Genomic DNA, 21,102 nt, shown 5'->3' on the forward strand with positions numbered 1-21,102 from the left:
CATTCCTGTCACTGGCTCAAATGTGACTGAAAGTCATCCGTAAAGCGCCCGACGGCCCGGGCTCTGTTGGTCAGAGCTCCGCGTGGACCCACCTCACGGTGCTCTGCTGCCCACATGGAGTTCACCACATCTGCCCAGGGCACCTTGGAGGCTCACGCTGTGTGGGGACCAGCGGAAGGACCACCCGTGCCCCCCCCAGAGCTGCACCCCACAAGGTGGAATCCCAGGGGCCACAGGCAAAGCAGGGGCGACCTGGCCTATTCTGATTGGGCAGAACGGCTCACCCACCTGGCCTGTCCAGGACCTGCAAAGGGACGGAGTGCCTGCCACGAGGATGGAGTGAGGACGGGGCAGCCCTCTCCACTCAGCCCACCCAACAGAACTGGCAGAGCACCCGGACGAATCCTGCCGAGAGCCACGTGTCCCAGGTGCCACAGGGCCAGCTCCCCACCGCCAACCAGGGGGCCGGGCACCCCGCCTGCCGCTGGCTCCGTCGAATGGAGGCCCTGTGAGCCCACGCCAGCCCTGCGGGCGTGCCCCACAGGCAAAGCCAAGGATCGAGGCCCCCTCCCGAGTCTCCCGCTGACCGCAGCGGGCGTCAGGTGCGGGTGGGCAGCGTCTTGTAGGGGTTCAGGATGCCCTTGGGGTCCAGGAGGGCCTTGAGCTGCTGCATGAGCTGCAGGGCCTCGGGTGGCTTGCTGTAGCCAAGGACGTCCTTCTTCTTGAAGCCCAGGCCATGCTCGGCACTGACGCTGCCCCGCTGCCTGGCCGTCCACTCGTACACGTAGGGCTCCAGGGTGCCCAGCAGCGACGGGCTGAAGGCCTCTGCCGTCACGTTGAGATGCAGGTTGCCGTCCCCTGGAGGGACGCGCAGGTCAGGCTGGGCCTCCTTTCCCCGAGAGCCCCCAGCCCCGCCCCTGCCCTGCCTGGAGGCCACCCTGGGGAGTGCTGGCCCCACCCGCCTCTGCCCTCACAGCCGGCTTCCAGCCCTTCACGTCACTGGCCACTGACCTGCTGGTGACCACTCCCCTCCTCTGGGGGCTGCAGCTCCCTTGGCTTCACATACGTTTCTCTCCAAGTTCTCCCCAGCCCCCCATCTCCACCCACACAGCCTAACCTCCAACGCCTCCCCGAGGGCTCCAGACTGAGAGGAACGAACACCCACACGACCTGCGAGAGCCCCAGGCTGGACCACCGATGCCGCCACAGACCTGGGTCCCCAGTGCCCAGGAGGTCTCGGACCAGGTGACCTGGGGGTCTCTGACCCTGTGAGCTGGGGCTTCTTAGACCCCCTCCCTCCATGTACATTTGTCAAATGCAGGGAGCAAACCAGGGATCCCTCTCCCACCAAAAGTGGTTCCCACTGATACCCTCAGGGCCAAGGCTCTGAAAACAAGGGTCTTTCCCAAGGGAAACACTGCGGGAGGAGAGAGATAAGCTTATCTCCACTGACACTCAGATATCCACACCAGCAGCCAGCCTGCACGGGCTTGCGGCACAGTTCACAGGGCCCCCGTGGCCCCAAGGCCATTCCTGGCCGCGGACCGGGACCCAGCCCCACTCCCACCCTCCCCACCTTCTGCACAGGCAAATCACCCCAACTCGGCCTGAAATAATTCCCACAGATACAAGCCTAAGATACATGAGCCCCAAATTGCAAACACACAGAAAAGAAACCATGATGACCAAGACCCGCAAGGACCTGCGACCTGGTGATTTCCAGAAACGGAAATAAATGTTTCACGTGTTTAAAGAAATGAGAGAGAAAAAAATATAAGACACTGACCAGGGGAAGCTTTTAAATACCCAGGCTGATCTTCTAGAAATGAAATATACGGTCACTGAAATGTCAACAAGCAAAGGGAGATTAATGAAATGGAAAACAAATCAAGCACACAGAGGATCAGAGCTACAGACAACAGGAAAGACAGACAGACGTGTGGGGACATCGTGAGCCCTCGATTAAAGTTCCAGAAAGAAGGGGCAGGCGGGGAGAGACAATATTTGCAGAGACAACAGGGGAGCAATTTCTAAAAGCCAAGCCCACCAGACCCCAGCAGGGCATGCCAACGCTCACCTAAACCAAGCAGAGTGAAGCCAAGGAACCCCGAGGAAAAGGGAAAGATCTTAAAAGGAACAAAAAGGAAAAAAATGGACTCCTTTCAGTGGAACCACACTCGCTGACAGCTAACTTTGCAGCAACAGAAGTCAAGACGGCAGAATGATGTCTTCACTCTGCAGAGAACAGAGCTGCCAACAGAGAATTTTGAAATCCATCGGAAAAAACACCGAAGAACAAAATTCATACATTTCCAGGTAAATGAAACCCGAGACATGCCGTCACCTACTTTCCCACACTAGAGGCAATTCTAAAGGCAGGGCTGTGACCCCAGGGCAAAGAAGGGCCAGAGGTGTGGGTGAGTCTAGACAAACACTGACCTCCTGGAGTAATAACAACAGCACTGCTGCTATCTGGGGCTAAAAAACACGATGGAACACACTCCAAAACACAGTGTGTGACCAGGAGCAGATGGTGACATCAAAATGACAGGGTCCCAAGGTCCCTGCCCCAAGTGCTGATCAGGGCTCTCAGGGAAACAGAACCAGTAGGACACCTGCAGATGCACGCAATGTACAGAGTGGGGGTTGGGGGGAGGGAGAGGGCTAGGAGGAAGGAGGGACAGAGAGAGGTCAATTTTAAGGAACTGGCCCACGACTGTGGGGATGTGGGAGTCCAACCTGCAGGGCGGCCAGCATCTGGAGACCTGGGGACGAGCGGACGCTGCAGCTCGAGTCCAGAGGCCGTGGGGAGAATCCCCTCCCCGTCGGGGGACATCTGTGTCTTCCTCTTCAGGCCTTCGACTGCTTAGATGAGGCCCACCCACATCATGGAGGGTAATCTGCTTTACTCAAAGTCTGCCAATTTAAATGTTCATTTCATCTTAAAAATACCTTCACAGCAACATCTAGATTGGTGTCTGACCAAGAATCGGGGCACCACAGCCCAGCCAGGCTGACACACAAGATGAACCACCACACTGTCTGGGAGGGGGATCATGATACTGATTAACTTCCAACCCTGCTAAGGTAGGGCCGCCCAGATAAGGCTACAATTCTAGGGCTACTGCCGAAAGAATAGATAGGCACGATTCCCTCATTAGTAAATGGAAACAAGTTATACGAGAAAAAACACCAACCAAAAGAAGGTAATAAATCAGAGAAAAAGAAATAGAAGAAATGAAGGACAAACAGAAGGCCCAAAGTCAGACAAATCCAGGTCACTGAGTAATTACAGTCAATGTAAATTACAAAATATGCTACCTCAAAACAGCCTGCTTTTGCATAAGGATTATTTTGAGCTGAAGGCAATTGAAAAGAAACAGGCACAAGAGAAGCTCTCTGCCCTCCGTCCACCTAAAAGCAGGGCATGAGTGTGTAAAGGTGTCCCCACATTCCAGCAAGGTCAGGGTGCCCACCTGAGACAACTCTGGCCTTGCTCTACACACGCCGCGCGTCCATTAGCCTCCCCGTGTGTTTATGCACCTTCCCACAGTTTGCTGCCTACTTCTGTCCTCTGCATCTGTACCATCTCCAAAGATGTACTGTTCTTTGCTAAGATGCCCTCTAAGTCCAAGTTCTAACTGAAACCAAGCAGGACCCTGTGGGGCTCCTGGGCAAGGGAGCCTCTCTGTTCTGCCTCCATGACCTTCCCTGAGCTCCAAAGGGCAGATTCGAACAGCTGCTAATCAGGGAAGGGAGGGGAGGCAGAGACAAGGGAGGGGAGGCCAGGAAACAACAGCGTAGCCTTGGGCCAGGGTCCCGGTCCCTCCTCAAGGGACACACAGAACAGTGTATTTGAGCTCTTTACAGAACTAAAACCCCCAACAAGTGGAAGATGTCAGCATTCTTCATTCCGGAAAAGACCACCTGAGGCCAGATTAAAGGCGCGCTGGCCCTGCACACACAACCTAATCTCGTCAGCAACCCCACCCTTGAACCATGGCTACAAAACTCCTCACCAAAACTTCCCGGGTTGGGACCCACAGTTTTTCAGGGCACAAGCCCGCTGTGTCCCCCCCCTCTGCCTGGCAAAGCAATAAAGCTATTCTTTTCTACTTCACCCAAAACTCTGTCTCCGAGATCCATTCGGCACCGGTCACCGAGGCCGAGCTTTCGGCATCAAACTGACAGCCCGCATCTCCTATCTTCAGAATTAGCAGAGGCACGAGGAGAAGCAGAGGGGTCTATTGTCCCAGCGAGGGCTCCTCTCGGCAGCCGACAGCCGAGACGTTGCAGGAAAGGGGTGGCACAGAGTGCACACTTTACCTGGGGGGTCTGCAGGGAGCACGCTCCCCTCAGGCACCCACCAAACGGCCATGGAAATTGGCTGCACCCTGGGCCAGGGACCCCGCTGCAGCTGAAGACGAGCGCCACCCAGCTCTCTGCCCACAGCACAGTCAACAGGCCCGTGACCTTTAAAATGGCTAGAAAACTCCCATATGTTTGGAAATTTAAAGACACAATTCTGCCTACCTCATGGATCAAGGAAGCAATGACAATGGAAATGAGAAAATATTCAGACCCGAAAGATAATGACAGTGCCATCAGACAGGGTGGGACCTGGGGCCTCCCTGGTGGCGCAGCGGTTAAGAATCCGCCTGCAAATGCAGGGGACACGGGTTCGAGCCCTGGTCCGAGAAGATCCCACATGTCGCAGATACAACCAAGCCCGTGAGTCACAACCACTGAAGCCCGCACACCTAGAGCCCATGCTCCACAACTACAGAAAGCCTACACGCAGCAATGAAGACCCGACGCAGCCAAAAAATAAAATAAATAAATGTAAAAAAAAAGAAAAGAAAAGCACTAAAATCATTAACTTCAGCGGTCTGCTTTTCGTGATTAGCAGTAATATTTTGATATTCAGCTACAAAAACTCCTCTATATCCTGGTTCCTCCTTTGCCTCTTTGACGCCGTCCCTCCGAGCTATCTGACAGGTTGCCTCCCATCCTATGTCCTCAGTATGGTCCCCGAATAAAACTTAACTTACAACTTTTAGGTTGTGCATTTTTCTTCAGTCAACAGAGACAAGAAACAAACCAAATGAGCAGTTAAACAGCCCCCTTCCCCAAAGGCTGGACATGGCACAAAGGAAAAGAGGGATAATATGAACAAGGTAATGCCAATACACTCGAAGGCTTAGAAGAAATGGACTAATGCCCAGAAAAAAAATTACCACAACCAATTCTGAAGAAAAGGAAAGCTAGGAGAGCCCTCTAGTTGTTAAAGAAATTTCTCTGTAGTCAATCCCACCCCCCCACAAAAAAATACCCACAAAAACCTTCAGGCCCAAATACCCTCATTTACAAGTTCTACCAAACATTCAGGGAGAAGGTAATTCCAACCCGACAGACTCTGCCAGAGACGACCCCCAAATCGTTTTAGGACTTTGAGACCAACATCCAGCCTGGACAGAAGATTACAGGACAGGATGGAGAAAGCCCTACATGGGATAAGTAAACGGGATCAAACAAGACACAAAAAGGATTGTGGCCACGCTGGGCTTATCCTGGGACACAGGCCCACTTGCCCTCAGAGGTCTCGAGTGATGAGCCTTGTTGGTTGGTCAAAGGAAAACCAGCACTGGGCACCTGGGCAGACCCAGGAAAAGCATTCGACAAATCCAACGTTCCTCCTCAATTCTTGAAAGTGGAATCCCTCCACTCAAGCGTTCAGAGCGATGCTGGGCCAGGGCCAGGCCTCCACCGTGTGCCCCTCACCGCACCTCTTCAGACCCTCACAAGCCCAGGAGGCACTGCTGAATCCCGCCCTGGAGACGTGGATGGAGGCCCCAGCACACCTGCCCTGTGGACGGGGCTCTGAGACGCCCAGTTCCAAAGGCTGCCGGGAATGACGGGGAATGAAACAGTTCCTTTCATTTTCCATGACTTTTCTGCAAAAAATCATTATCTGAACTGCTTTTAAGATCCTTCCGTCTGAGGAGGGAGGGGTGAGGCCCCTTCATCAAACCCTGAGACCCCCGCGTTCAGGGCCCACCTCCCGCTGCCCCAGCCAAGGCCGGACCTTGCACTCTGCCTCCGAGACGGCCCCAGAGACCGCGTGGTGAGGACGCGGGTCCTTCCCCCTCCTGGCCCAGGGTCTTCACCCGCACCGCGGGCCGCGCTCACCCAGGTGGCCGTAGCCCACCACGTGCTTGGCATGCAAGCCGAGGCGGGCCCGCAGGTCGCTCACGAGGTCGTAGAGCCTATCCAGGGGCAGCGAGAGGTCGTACTTGTACACGTAGCCGTCCCGGCTCAGGGCCTCGGTGATCCTCTCCCTCAGGGCCCACAGCATCTGGAAGTGAGGGGACGGGCACGGTCACCTGCGGTGGGCAGGGCAGCGATGCTGCATTGCTGCGGGGTGACCGCGGGGTCGCGAGGCGAGGAAACCCTCCGGGTGACAGAAACGTTCTGGGTTGTGACAGGTGTGTGTGGCTTCTGTCCCAGAGTCCACATGGGACAAGGTCCCCGAATGAGGCCACGGGCTGGCCCCCGGGACCCAGGCACCCAGGGCCTGTCTCGGGACAATCAGAACAGATCCTGTGATCCCCATGACAGGGCCCCAAGCGAGGGTCGGGGGAGAGCAGGTGCGGGAGGACCATGGCAGACAGGGGGACATCCCAGGCCTGGGCTGGGGGACACGGGGAAGGACTGAGGGAGCAGAGAGGCAGGGCGGCCTCATCATGGTCACGCTGTCCTTCGCGAGAACGCCTTCCCTGTCACGTGAGAGAACAGAGGGCCTGGGAATGCCCGTCCCATTTGGGCCTCATCCCTGCCCTGCCCTAAACCCCCCACTCCCCATTTCAGGAAACCTCCCGGCAAACCAACCTCCTCGGCAAGGCAAAAACTCCTTTCTCTTGCTTTTTTAACATACCCCCAGTGCAATGATCACCCCTGAAAAAATAACAATAATTCCTCGCCACCGCGGAATATCCGGGCAGCGTCCGGATCTCCCCGGCTCTCTCACAGACTTCTACAGCAGAGGGTCACCCAGCACCCGCCGCCCGCACACACCCGGAGTCCAGCCAACTCATGTGCCCAGAGGCTCCTCGAGCCCCACTCACGTCCATCACGCCCCGGTGCAGCCCCAAGTCCTGCTGCCCCCTTGTCTGCCCCCCCCCCACCGTGCTCCAGTCCCACCCTCTCCAGAAAGTTCTGTCTGGAACACGGCAGGCACCAGCCCCTCAGGTCCTTTGTGCACCTGCACAGGTAACTCACTCCCCACCCCACATCCATCTGTGCTCAAAATGTCCCTTCAGGGATGTCCTCCTGACCCCTCACCCACCCAGGAACGGTGCTGGCCCAGCCCCCTCCTGTGTCACCCAGCTGGGCCCCTGGCACCGACGTTTGAGAACGGGGCTGTGGAGCCAGCAGCCCAGACAGGGCAGGACCAGAAGGGGCACCGAGACAGGTGGCACCACCCCCCAGGGATGGGGCACCACCAGCCCAGACAGATGCCCAGCTGGGGACACACGCTCACGCTCAGCCACGACCCACAATCTAACTTCAGGCGTCATGGGAAGGACGAGGGCCGCAGCCTTCACACACCTTGATCCTCCTCTGATCGGTGGCCAGGGTCCCGTCGGTCACCAGCCCCGAGCCCAGCACCTGCTCCAGGAAGCCGCTCAGCTTCTCCGCATCGTGCCCCGCCCCAGAGCCCGAGGTCTCGATGAGGACGTAGAACGGACTTTCTGAAGGGGGCAGAGGGAAAGCGGAGGGGAAGGCGGTCGGCCAAGAGCTAGGACAGGCCTAGGCCAGCCGCAGCTCTGGTACCCCTGACGGCGCTCATGTTGCCCACAGAGCAGCCGCCGGCTACTCGGGTTGAATTTCAGACAGTTTAAAAATAGGTCTTTCACTGTAAGAGAAGCCAGGCCCCCTGGAGACAGCACAAAGCTGTACTTTTGGTGCCTGGATGGGGTGGAGGCGCCCCAGGGACCCCTCTTACCAAACTGTGTGCTAAAGGGGAGGCCCAGCGCTTTGCAATGGCCGATAACACCCCAGGGGCCCTCCAACCATCCAGGGATCTTCTGACCCTCCAGGGACCCTTCGCTCTCCGCCCCCAGGGACCCTCCGCCTTTCCAACGGTCGTACATGTCTTATTTCTCTACCCTGGACAGGTGGTTTCCTATTTTATACGAAAACAAATGCCTCAGTAAAAACTTAAAGCACAAAGTTCTTTCCACACTTATGACTATTATGGACTGAACTGTGTAACCGCCCACCCCAAATTCCCACGGTGAAGCCCTAATCCACCCCTTATGCGACTGTATTTGGAAATTAGGCCTTTAGGGATGTAATTCAGGTTAAATGAGGTCCTAAGAGTGGGGCCCTGATCTTTCAGGGCTGGTGCCCTCACGGGAATAGGAAGACACTCCAGAGGTCTCTCCCACACACACACAGAAGACGCCCCGTGAGGACTTTCACCAGAACCCAACCCCGATGGAACCCTGGTCTTGGACTTGCAGCCTCCAGAACCAGGGGAAATAAATTTCCTTCTTTAAGGCTGTAGTGTTCTGTTAGGGCAGCCTGGGGTAAGACAACGATCATTTCTTCCGGGTCGATTCCAGAAGTGAAAATACCAAGGTGTACAGCTGCACAGACTTAGCTCTACACAGCGCGGACTAAAGACCTGGGCATGACGAGCTCACTGGCAAAGCAGAGCGAGCTGGCTGAGCTCCGAGGGCCAGCACTTCATGCGATGACACGTCTCCCAGTGCAGGAGCCGGGGGGCACCCCTGAGTGTGCATCTGGCTGTTCCAAAGACCCCGGGGCTACGGCACGACCGACAGCATTTGACTGAGCTCCGGGGGCGCACGTAAAACGAACTTCAGGGAGAATTCCGCTCTCAACAGCTACAGGGACGCCGGAACCGTAGCGACGCTCCCTGCCACCTCCTACTTCACGGACAGGACGGAGGCTCCGATCAGCCCACACATCAAACGACACAATAGGGGCGGTGGGCGCTGCCAGTGGGCGGGGACAGTACCTTGCACGGGGCAGGCGAGATGGAGGTGGAGCCCGACCAGCTTCATGCACTCGGCGTCCATGAACTCGAATGCGGACAGGATCTCGCCCAGCATGCCCCTGCAGGTGCAGAAGGTCTGCAAAACCTCAGCAAAGCCAGGACAGCCTGCAACAGACATGGAAAAAGGACAGGCGAGCTGGTCATGCAGAGGCAGGGCCTCACCTACGGGCCCACCTGAGCCCCCTTTCAAGCAGCAAAACCAACCCGTCTCCTGGCAACGGCGCTGCTGAGCTGGGCAGCCTCGCGGAGCGGGACAAGCCACCCGGGTCAGCCACCACGTCGTAGGTCACAGGCATCGAAGAGGAAGAGGAAAGGCTGCCTGAGAGCCCTGACGCTCAGGAAAGCCACTTGGAAAGTCCACAAACACAGGGCCAACAACGGGCCGCCCCGGAAAACAGCTTAGCTGTGCGTCTCTGACAACACCCAGGGCCCAGCAAGTCATTCAAGGCACATGTACTGACCCCCGAGCTCCCCGTGGTGTCCCGGTGCCTGGAGCTGACCACCAAGCGGCCCAAGGCAGGGAGGGGACGTGGATATGTCAGCAGGCGGGGAGGGGTGGGCACACTTGGCCTTTCAGGGCAGGGATGGGAAGGCACTGAGAGGTCGTGTGGAGGTCAGGGAGGAGGGTCTGGAGAGAAGATCCCGCGAGTGAAGCTCAGGGGCTGAAGCCCAAGGAACACGTGCAGGACCCCCGGCTGGACGCAGGGCTGGACATGGCGGGTTTGGCGATACATGAACTCCAGCCGCAGGGAGCGTTAGTGAACTGGATACAGATCAGAAGAAACCTTCCAGAATGCATCACAGAGTGAGACAGGATGGAAACTCGGATGCAGGTAAGACACAGGGAGGGTGGACAGATTGATAGGCTCTATCGTGCGTCTAATCGCAGTCCTGAGAGGGGAGCAAAACAGGGGCAACCGCTGACGACGGGGGGTGGCAGGAAACTTATGGAAGTGGGAGAACCAAGCCATGGGTTTAAGAAGTTCAGGAAACCCAGAGAGAAAAAGAAACGTACTCTCACACACCACACACCGAGACCCATAAAACGCCAAAGGTAAAGAGAAAATCTTTAAATCGGCCAAAGAAAAAGAGAGAGAGTCCCTCAGAGCAGCGGCAGCAGAGGACGGCTGGCTGGCGTCACCAACAGCCACGGAGCCACGCGGAGTGGCGCCCTCAACAGGACGAAAGGGCACAGATGCCAGCCTGTGCTCGCCAGAGTGTCTTCCAAGAATGGGGTGAAATGGAGATGGTTTTGGACAGACTCAAAGCGAGAACTCAGCAGCAGGCATCCACAACAGGAAATGACGGAGGACGTGTTCACGAGGCACGTGGCCTCTGGAGGAAGGCCTGACGCAGGGGACGAAGAAAATGGCACATGTGGAAAATAACAGTAAAAGGACCACCAGAGACCGGAGACTGATGGGCTCAAGATGAGAGCCCGCGCGTGGTGGGAGCCACTGGGGGCCCTGCGTCCCGCCGCCAGGCAAGGTGCCGGGACCTCCCAGAGATGGGCCTCTGGACCAGCAGAGGAGCGGAGGCTGCAGTTAACCTAACGCAGCTGAACGACGGCGGGAAAGGAGATGCAAACACGTGATGGAGGGATCGGCACAAAGTAGACGTGAGCCCGTTTTTCAAGCCTGCTCTGAAGGGAAGCAGAGAACGTGAACGGCCGGCGAGGGAAATGTCCCAACGCGTTCGCAGAGACAGGTGGTCCAAGACAGGGGAGGCCAGCGGCTGGCTTACAGAGGGGACTAATTACTGCCCCCCCAACCCTGTGATGAACAGACTCATGCCCTTGATCTCGCGCCAAACCACATCATTTCCCTGTGAATCTTACTGCATAAGCTGCCTAAACAACGAACGCCGGGTGGATAAAACGGGCGAAGCTCCAGTTTTGTTACAGAATAGAGTGTGTGCTCTGCCCAAAGCCCACTGTGGACACCAACAAGGCCAGGTCCCAGACCCTTTGGAAACAGCGAGAAGCCCAGAGAAACGGGAGGGACCGCACACGGCAGCTTAGCCTGAGAACCCGCTCGAGAGGCAGACGGAGGGCACCTACCGAGGAAAGCCACGTTCACAGCGCTGGGCTTGGGCGGACACAAGATGGACACGGCGGTGATGACCCCCAGGGTGCCCTCTGACCCGATGAAAAGCTGCTTCAGGTCATAGCCCGTGTTGTCCTTCCGCAGGGATGTGAGGCAGTTAAGGATGGTGCCGTCGGCCAGCACCTGGGAGGGAGCAGAGACGGGCACTCTTGCAACAGCCCACGGCCCCAACAGACGCCCTGGGGAAGCCGACCCAGCCCAGGGCACCCTGAGAAAGCTGAGCCAGTCATCAGCCCCCCGCCCCACTTTGGCCCAGGAACACAGGGGTCCCTAGGCACCAGGCCTGAAGTCACCCCAACAGGCTGAAAGAGGGGCTTCTCTTCCCCGGATGCAGTGACGATCCCCACCACCGCCACGATCAGGAACCTCAGGGCCCAGTTCTCAAGGGAAGCTGGCCCAAAGCAGGGCACACCTGGGGTGCAGGAGGGCGCACCTCCTGATGCAGAGTGGCAGTGCATCAGGCCCCCCACCCCTGCACTCCTCATCCACAGGCCCCGCAGTCATGCTCTGTAAGCCCGTCCTGAATCTTGCTTGGTTTATTTAGTCAGAAGCTTAGCAAAACAGCTTGTGAAAATGAGAAAGTGAGTTACAATGAAAAATAACCGGCGTCCAGAGGACAAAGCTACAGGAACCTCGTGATTTAGCAGATGCAAGTCGTTCCCTCCTTGGGTAAACGGAGGGCCCTTGCTTTAGAAAGCCCTGAGGTGTGCTTCACAGACTCAACAGCCCTAGGGGTGGTGACAGTGGCGCCACGGGGCTCCTCTGAGCACGAGCTACCAGGAAGCTGGAGGGCGGAATGCTGCTGGTCCGGGAAGCTGCTCGAGCTTCCCACAGCAGCTCCTCACAGGGACAGGAGGGCAGCGGACACGCCATCACCTCGTGGGAAGCCAGAAAGCGGGGTGCTTCGTGTAACCCCCAAGGCCCTAGTGGAACCGAGAGGAGACCGGGGCTGGTACAGTGGGAACCTGGATCTCCAGGCTGGGACGGGGCCCCATCCCCGAGGTGGCCTCATGCACCTGCGCCACCCGGGGCCCAAGAGGGCAGCCCCCACGCTGGGCCTGCACCACCCCAGGTGTCTGCAGGGAGCAAGGGTGGACCTGACAGGGGGTCTCACCCAGAGACCTCGCATGCTGACCACTGGGAAAGTCAGCCACCCTGGGACCGACCTGGGGACCAGAGCGAGCCCAGCCAGGTGTCCCTGGAAGCAGGGCCAGCGCTGAGCCGCGACAGTATCCCCAGCTCACCACTTCCAGGCCCAGGACCGTCCCTCGCAGTGAGCCGTATCGCAGAAACCGCAGGCCGCCTGCGTTGGTCGCCACGTTCCCCCCGATGTGGCAGCTGCCCTTCGCCCCGAGGTCCAGCGGCACGACAAAGCCCCGTTCCTCCACATACCGGCTCAGCTCCTCCAGGACGCAGCCCGCCTGGCAGACCAGGACCCCTGCCAAGCAACCAGAGCGCCCGCGGGGACTCTCAGCTCAGGACCAGCCGGACCACGCCGGGGGGCCCTGCAGGCGAAAACCCCCAGAAGGGGTGTCCACCCGGAACCCGGGTGAGGAGGAAAAGGGGCGTGTCCCCCATCCCTCCCCAGAAGATGCCTTCATGAGAAAAGAAAAACAACAGTGAGGCAAAATGGAGGAAAAACACCTCACATACACCACACACACCCACACACACACGCTTATTATGCCAGGGAGCCGTAAACGGAGGGCTGCTACAAGGCTGTGGCCCTCAACCGTGGGGGTGATTCTGCCCCTGGGGACACGTGACAATTCTGGAGGCGATCTGGGCTGGAGGGGCTGCTGGCATCGAGTGGGTGGAGGCCAGGGTGCTGCTCGACACCACCCAGTGTCCAGGTGCCCCTGCCAGACAGCACGATCCACCCGTATGTCCTGCCGGAGGCACCAACTCGCCGTTGCTGAGCCCCGAGCTTCATGAGCACGGAGCCCCTTAGACGCCTTGCACGCCCTGGGAAGGGCCGGCACGGCCAGGAAATGTCAATCTGAAGGGGCCGCAGGAACAGGTCAAGCCCAGGGGGTGAGTCACCCCAGTAACCAACTAAATAACAACCCCCCTCCAGACGCACCCGGGGGCCCGGCTCGGGTGGAGTGGTGGTGGCCTCTGGGCCCTCCCCGGGCCCGGATTCCCCACGGCCCAACCCCGCAGCTGAGAGGGATGGTCCTGATGGACAGCTGGCCTTACCAGACACGTTGTGGAAGCTGACGATCTGGTTCATGAGGGCGGTGGACACGATGATCTCATCAAAGACGGGGGTACTGCCCCCCACCATGCCCGTGTTGCCCCCCTGTGGGCTCACAGCCAGGTTCCTCTCGTGACAGTACCTGGGGCACGCACAGGACCAGCGTCAGGGCCCCTTTCCCACACCACCAGCCCAGGGGGACATTCTCGGGGCCGTGAGACCCCAAGGCCCTCCTGCCACAGCCTCGAGGGGGTGCCTCCTCGGCCCCCACGCACAATGGGAGTCTGACAGGACAAACGTCCATCACACAGCCACCCGGGGAGCTGGCGGCCAGCATCTTCCCAGATCATGGCTGAGGCCCCGGCTGCCCTGAGACGCCAGTCCTCCAAGTACAGACGGTCCGAGCAACAGCTGCAGCCCTCCCTGTTACCTGAAGAACCGCAGCCCCCAGGCACTCGGGGCTCCCTCCCACCTCTAGGCCCCACGTCTCCTCTCTCCTTTAACCTTGGCCACATGCCCTTCCCTCGCCCACCGCCCTCCAGACCTACGTCAGATGCATCAGTAGCACCTCGTCCCCAGCCAGCCTCCCACTGTGCAAAGGCCTGAAGCTACAGGCGCCCCATTGGGTCAGGATTTGGGCAGCAGGGCACGTGCCCCGAGAGGCAGGCTGCCCACGTGCGTCAAAAAAGCCGCCTGCCGGGCTCCCCTGGTGGCGCAGTGGTTGAGAGTCCGCCTGCCGCGAGTCAGCCTCCAGCCGTGGCTCTGACAGAGAAGGCTGGGGCGCCCGCCCACCTGCCAGCTATTCTGAAGCACTGGACACACCTCAACGTGCCACCGTGGGGGCAAAGCACTCACAGGGCGCACACCTTCCATGCAATGACAGAGGCGTGGAAGAATAATTAGCAACAAGAAATGGGCACGGATATTGCCAAACGGAAGGGAAAAAAGACTCTGACACTGTAGATACAACGTGGTAACATTTAAAAACCCTCACCCCCGCAAGAAAGATGCTGAGCTAACACACCAAAATGTCATCGGTGGTTTTCTTTGGAGGGGAAATTACTGGTTGCTTTTGCATTTTTTTTCTTTATGGTTTTGTACGTTTTCCAATTTTTCTATAATAAACACGAGAACGTATTGATATAAAACATCAAAGAACACATTTCTCAAGAAAAGGTCCGTCTCCTTCCCTGCCCTGCCCTTCGAGTCTGCAGCCGCTCCCCACCCAAGGCCCAGCTGGTACCCCAAGGGTCCAAGATTCCGGGCTCAGCCCTGCTCAGGCTGGCACTACCCCCGCCACCTCCCCGGCCCCGGTCACTGTCCACTTCACGGGGTCTGCCTGTTCTGTGTCCTGTGCCTGTGAGGAAACCATGGATGAGCAACGCAGGAGAGAGAGTGGGCAGGGCGTGTACCTGAGGATGTGCGCCACCTCCTGGGACGTCCGGGGCCTCAGCAGCACCTTGCTGGAGCCTGCAAGACAGAAGCCGCGCGGTCACCCCGCGGCAGGGATGCGTCCCACCTCCTGGCGGAGCTGGCCCACAAACCTCAAGGACCAAAACCCGATGGCAGGAGCGGCCCGTCTCCAGCTGGAGGGGGCGGAGGGCCAGCGGGTGGTGGTCTGTGGTCCTGAGCTGGGCCCTGGGAAGCAGGCTGGCAGGGCCCCAGGGTAGGGGCGTCTGCCCGCCTTCCCCACTGAAGTTTACTGGGTTTCCCTTGTAATTTAATATGGGTCTCGTGCAGAGACACTTGAGGCTACGTCGATACCCTGTCGCCCCGCAAACGGTCGCCTGTGAATCATCCTTACCTGAATCTGTTCTCAGGACAGGCACCAGAGGTGATGTTTCTAAATGCATCCATCCGCCCGCACTCCAGGCAACCTTCTGCTGTAAGAAGGGGCCTCCCCTTCCCTCTCATGTATTTGTGTCCTTGGCTATTTAATCACAGCCATGCGGGCTCATGGGTTCTTAGGTTGTTCATTGGTTACAAGTCTTTGCTGCCACGATTTATTTGATGTCCAGCGTGGCCTCGTCTGTCAGCATTGCTGACCACTGTCTCGAAGACAATCAAGTCTCTTCCCACCCTTTCAATTTTGTGGAAAGTATCAGTACTTTAAGTGGCTAAGAGGCTGCAGGAGGACAGCAGGGCATCCAGCGATTTCATGGAGCTCTGAGGCCGGGCTGTGGTTGCAACCTTACCCTTTTTTATTCTGAAAGCCATTTCTCACTTGCTGTTCATCAAACGGACTGTGCCTGCCCAGGTAGCTGGCTGTTTGGCACCCCGATCCTTCAGGACAGCACAGTCCAGGGACCCTGGTCACCCCCGAGGCTCTGTTGGTTTCACTCACACACTGTTTCTCAGCAACACCTGAGCACCCACCCTCTGTGCCCTGTGATGGGCACAGAGAATAAAAACAGACGAGTTCTCCCGCCCCCAGGAAGTTTACTTTCTCATGGGGGAAAGGATAAGAAAACGGTCCAACGTGTTAATAAGGGGAGCCTACAAAGAGAACGGAGCACAGAGCAGAGAATCATCAGAGGCAACTCGGGGGAACCGCCCAGGACTGGAGGGAAGGAGCGTCCAGCCCGGACAGGCCGGGACGCGCAGGCCAGTGAGGGGACAGGTGGAAAGCCCGGCTGCACAGGCTCCGGACACCACCCCGCTGCGGCCTTCCTCCCTCTCAGCACCCTCACAGTGCTCTGGGGGCTGTCCCTGCAGGGGGACCGCCCTGGATCCAGGCTCGCTCACCACCCCGCCCACCACCTGCCAGCAGCATCCCAGCATTTCCAGGTGCCTCACCCCCAGGAGGCCATCCGCTCTCCTGGCCTTCTGAGCGCCCCGGCCTCCTGGAGCACCTGCTCCAGCACTCCCGCCTCTTGTCTCTGCTTCCCCTGCAGCCCTAGGGCACTGACTCTTCTCCCTCCCTCAGGATGCCTCCGGGCTTGGGGTGCCAGAGGAGCCCTCCTCCCCTGGGGCCTCGTCCAGGCGCCCTCCTCACGCACACAAACCTGGCGGCGCCCCCGGTTCTCGGTCTCCCAGCCGAGCCCTGGGGATGTCAGTGCCCACCGACCTCAGGGTCAGCACAGCATGCCCGGCTGCCGCCCCCTGCATATGTCGTATGTCGGGGCTGCTTGCACACGGCGGGGCAGAGCTGAGGCCCAGGACCTCCTGCCCGCGCTCTGCAGGAGCCTGCTGGTCGGGTCATGGAGACTGTCAACAGCAGGACTGAGACCTGGCCTCCTGGCATCCAGTGGCCCGCAGAACAAGCTGCCCCTCGCTCCAGCATCTGCACAACTCACGGGACTGTGGGCCCCCGACGCTTCCTCGAGGACGTCCCTCCTGTCCCTGGGTCATCCACGTTCCCCTCTCCACCTGCTCATCCCCGATGACACCACAAACCTGCTGAGACGGCGCTCTCATCCTAGAACTAAAGACGAAAAGTCCCTTCGCTTGACCCCTGAGCCCTGCAAGCCTCACCCACTTCTCTGACCCTCCTGGCCCCTCACACCCCAGGACCGGCTCCAGGGGCAGATGCATCCCCTTCACACCACGGAGAACCTCCCATGTGTCCCCAGGGACGCCGACGTGGCCCGTCTCAGCCTGTCCGTGTGGCCGCATCTGACCCCACGACCCCACCTCCCTGTCTTTCTTCCCCCGGCCCCTGGTGCCCCGCCCCTTTGGCGGGCCCCTCGCCCCTCCACTGGACACAGCGGTCATCAGCCTCCTCGGAAGGCCGTTGCTGCCCCGCCCTAGACCTCAGACTAGCTTGCTCCACGGCCCGACAGGCCCCCTCGCATGGCCACAGGAACACGTCCAAACCCAAACTCCTGGTTCTCCCTGCACAGATCCACCCTCCTCGGGTCACTCTCCGCATCAACTCAGCAGACGGGTCCAGTTTTTGCTACTGCTCAGGCCAAATGTCCCTGCGCGCCTGCCGTCGTTCCCTCACACCCTCATCCAGCCGTCAGCCAACCTCCCTTCCAGACACACCCGAGCCAACAGTTACTCAGCGGCCAGCCCCCCGCCCGGGCACCCGGCCCCTCGCACACCCACTGCGGCCCCCTCCACCGTGGCCCTCCGGCCGCACTCCCCATCAGCGGGCAGGAAAGGTCAGGACACACAGGGCCCTCGAGGCCTCGCTGACCCGCCCCTCCCCGACCTCCCCCCGCCAGCCATCCACTCCGGCCGCTCATGTGGTCTCAGGTCTCATGGCTCCTCCAAGGAGCCCAGTGCAGCCCTGCTCTGAGGCTTTGGCTGGCTGTCCCTGCTCTAGGCACACCCTTCCAGAGGCTTTCCCAGGTCGGAGAAAACGGCCTGTGCTGGGGGGCCCTCCAGGGCGCTCACGGCCATGTGGAGCGCAGCCCAGCCCCTGCTCCTGCTGCCACCCCCAGGTCAGCCTCCTGTCCCTCTGTACATCCAGGGCCCCAGCCTTTCACTCGGTGCAGGCGCAAAGTTTGTGGGGTTCACCCATGAGCGAGTGGTCTAAGTTTTGAAGGAAGAAAGGTTCAATAAGCTTCCACTTCAAATAAAATCTCACTTTTTAAGAAAAATTAAAAGACCCTAATCAGCTTTTGCTAGCTTACATTTTCTACGTAACTCTGAGATTAAAATGATCCAAAATTTAGACAGGGTTTCTCTCCAAAAGAAAGCCACATAAAGGGGTATTTCGACAAAAATTCACCAAGTACCCCAACAGACGCCCACTGAGCAGCCGCTGGGCCCTGAGCCCTTGGACTCACAGCTGAGCTGGCCCAGCGCAGCCCCCCGAACTCAAGGAGACAGGAAGCTCGCAGGGGTCCTCCACATGGGCACGCAGCGCAGGCTGCCCGCTGCCCAGCCCCCAGGTAGGTGGCTGACGGGGAGGAGGGCCCCCGGGAAACTGCAGCCGCCGCCCGCTCAGGGCACCCCAGAGCATGGGCACGCGGGCCTCGGGGACGGGCAGGCGGGGTGCCCTGCGTGGGGCTGGGCACTGAGGTCTGTCCGCCCAGACAGTGGCACCAAGGCGGGACCGCGACCGGCCTGGCGGAGCCGGGCGGGCATCACCCTCTCTGGCCTCCAGGGTCACTGCCTGCTGGGCGGGGCCTCTCAGCAGGGCAGTGCCGCCCCTGTGGGCAGGGCGGGGCTGGACGCCCTTGCACTCGAGGGCGCCCCAGCAGAGAAGTAGAGCCGAAGGTTGTCCAGTGTCTCGGGCCTCCCACAGGGGCAGGACCGCCCCGTTATCTGCGCCTCCGCCACAGTTCCACTCGCTCAAGACTCTGCACTGTGGTTTGGAACCTCACTCGGAGGGTTTCCCGCCAGCAGCACAGCCCTCAGAGTGTCCGAGTCAACAGCACAGCACACCCTCCACTACTCTTTTTCAGTCCCGAGTGCGCTGGATCCAGGCCCAGCCTGAGGACCTGGCCGCCCAGCGTGTCCTGGAATTACAGGTTTAAATCTGTCCCCACGTTGTAAATTGCCTGACTTCTAGCTCTCCTTAATATTGTAGCAAGAACATCACGGAAGTAGGTCACGTAATCTCTGAAATCATTTCAGAAGAGAACACAGGGTATTAGGAAATCTCTGTTATCAAGAGGGTGTGCTGGGTCCAGGAGGAGAACCGCTGGTACAGTGGAGGAGAGGAAGCTGCACTGGGGAGAACAGGCCTCCCAGAAGATGCGTCTACCTCCCACCCCTCAGAACCCGCGAATGTGACCGTATTTGGATAAAGCGTCTTTACAGGTGTAATTAAGTTAAGGATCTTTGAGATGAGATCACCCTGATTAGGGTGGGACCTCAATCCAAGGACAGGCATCCTCACAGGAGAATGGAGAGGGGACACAGGGGAGAGGCCATGTGAGGACAGAGGCAGAGACTGGAGTGATGCTGTCACGAGCCGAGGTCTCCTGGAGCCCCCGAGAGCTGGAAGAGGCAGCCTGCACACCCACTGCGGCCGGTCACAGCGCAGGCCCCCTGGAGGGAGCCCTGCCCACGCCTGGATCTCAGACTCTGGCCTTGAGAACAGAGAGGATAAATGTGTCGTTTTGAGCCTGGTTTGTGGTTCTTTGTTACACAGGTGGCCCCGGGAGACTAATGCAGGCGCTGAGGGGAAGTGAGCAGTAGTTAACACACACACACACCTCTGAGCAGCTGGGGGGGGGCGGGGGGAGGTGCTGTTTCATCTTTTAATGTGTAGACGTCGTGCATGAGAAAAGCGTTATGTGCCGCCACCCAGAGCTCCTCACCGGCCTCACCTCATCTCACGCTGTTTCTCAAGCCCATCCACCCCGCCAAGTGTGAAGCATGAACGGACCCTTACTCACCCCGGACCGTCCTCAGCCAGTCCACATTGGGGGCCTCCAGCTCCTCTGGGTCTGTGATGACCCTGCCAGGGACGATGCGCTCCAGGGCAGCCAGGTCGTCCTCAGACACCACAGAGAAGGGCAGCCGCCGCACGGAGTAGCGCTCCCGGGTCAGCACCACCTCGGGAGCACAGGAGAATGCCGAGGAGCTGCCTCTTCGAACGAGGGGGCTGGTGCCCGTGGCCCCCCAAGGGCCACCTGGCCCAGGGATCCTGGACGCCCCTGCCCATGTCCTCTGCTGTGCGGAGACTCCCTGAGGGCAGGCCGCCTGCCACCAGAAGAGCCACGCAGGCCACCTGGGCGCCAGACGGGACATCATCGCTCCTGCCCTGAAAAGCAAGTGACTGGACCTGGAACTCTGGAATACTACGGAGCAACGGAAAGGGAAGCACCTGCTGGGGAGAGACCTCGGCAGAGCCCAGGCCCAGGAAAGGTCCAGAAACAGACAACACTTTCCACAGTGGTGGTGGCGGAGTGAGATTGGACCACCCGGGAGATGTGGACTGGGGGGGGGGGACAAGGGACACGAGGCCTTCACCCTGACCCAGTGTGGAGTCACCTCCTGACAAGTCACTGAGATGTACGCCCTTGGCTGAGGCCACCCCTGGGTGTCAGCTTTTAACACCTGCAACAACCGTATCTCCCTTTCACCCCCCTTCCTTCAGAACAAACCAGGAGTTAAGGTGCTAAAAGGAAAGGGACAGATACCACTGAATTGTACACTTAAAAATGGTTAATATGATAAATCTTATGTTTCGTGGATAGGTTACAAGTTTAAGAACCACGGAATCAAAGGAAGTGGGGGCGGGGGGAAGCTCCTCTGGCTGCCCACGGTGGGAGAGCCGGGATTCGCACAAACGCCACGCAGCCCTGCAGCCCCCCGGAGAGGCGGGAGGGGTGCAGCACCCGTTTTCTGGATACTTCCACGTCACCTGATGCTCAGACAACCTGAGTCGGCACCGGAGGCAGCGTTCGCGCGTGGGTTCACACCCGCTGTGTGACCCTGAGAAAACGAACGAGCCTCTCTGTGCCTTGATGCAGCATGTGCCTCACCGGTGGGGATGAGGATTAAATGAACCACGGACGGTGACCCTCACCGTTAGGGGGTACGCAGTACAGGTGGGCGAGCTCAGGAAAGGAACTCTCTGGGACCCCCGACCGAGACCAGGAGCTTGGGGCCACGGCCGTCGGGCCAGCCCACAGGTGACCACCCGGGGCCAGGAGGGGCCGCCCCGGCTGGGAAGCAACGGCTAATCGCGGTGGCCCCGGCGCACTCGGGGGCGCTGAGTCACCCCGGCTCTTCCGGAGGGCCCGGAGCGCGCGGCCTGCGCGATCACATGACGGGACCAGCCCGGGCGGTCGGGCCCAAGGACCCCGCGG

The 21,102-nt window shown here is 59.2% G+C and overlaps 1 protein-coding gene across 3 annotated transcripts; it reads right to left on the reverse strand.

Annotated features, from left to right (window-relative positions):
- Window positions 1–6: 6 nt before the first annotated feature.
- D2HGDH (D-2-hydroxyglutarate dehydrogenase) lies at window positions 7–21,096 on the reverse strand. Of its 3 annotated transcripts, none has more exons than XM_024757466.1 (10): window positions 20,820–21,096; window positions 19,684–20,051; window positions 14,800–14,857; window positions 13,390–13,529; window positions 12,435–12,628; window positions 11,145–11,313; window positions 9,047–9,190; window positions 7,609–7,751; window positions 6,190–6,355; window positions 7–858 (listed from the first exon to the last, which is right to left on the reverse strand). In XM_024757466.1, exons 2-10 carry the CDS (start codon window positions 20,039–20,041, stop codon window positions 599–601), a joined length of 1,632 nt encoding a protein of 543 aa, XP_024613234.1. In that variant the 5' UTR covers window positions 20,042–20,051; window positions 20,820–21,096; the 3' UTR covers window positions 7–598. The 3 variants fall into 3 exon arrangements, with proteins under 3 accessions (XP_024613234.1, XP_024613308.1, XP_024613171.1); XM_024757540.1 differs by lacking the exon at window positions 20,820–21,096 and adding an exon at window positions 15,192–16,811 and having other exon boundaries at window positions 19,684–19,808; XM_024757403.1 differs by having other exon boundaries at window positions 19,684–21,096.
- Between the last annotated feature and the right edge of the window lie 6 nt (window positions 21,097–21,102).

This window comes from Neophocaena asiaeorientalis, unplaced genomic scaffold (assembly GCF_003031525.2).
Source record: "Neophocaena asiaeorientalis asiaeorientalis breed wild unplaced genomic scaffold, Neophocaena_asiaeorientalis_V1.1 scaffold185, whole genome shotgun sequence".
NCBI lineage: Eukaryota > Metazoa > Chordata > Mammalia > Artiodactyla > Phocoenidae > Neophocaena > Neophocaena asiaeorientalis.

Coding starts and splice junctions, on each gene's coding strand:
- D2HGDH (XM_024757466.1), bottom strand. CDS start 20,041: ATGATGTCCCGTCTGGCGCCCAGGTGGCCTGCGTGGCTCTTCTGGTGG. Junction 13,530..14,799: donor GAGGTGGCGCACATCCTCAG/GTACACGCCCTG, acceptor TGCGTGCCCCAG/GTACTGTCACGAGAGGAACC. Junction 859..6,189: donor GGTGGGCTACGGCCACCTGG/GTGAGCGCGGCC, acceptor GCGTCCCTCCAG/GGGACGGCAACCTGCATCTC.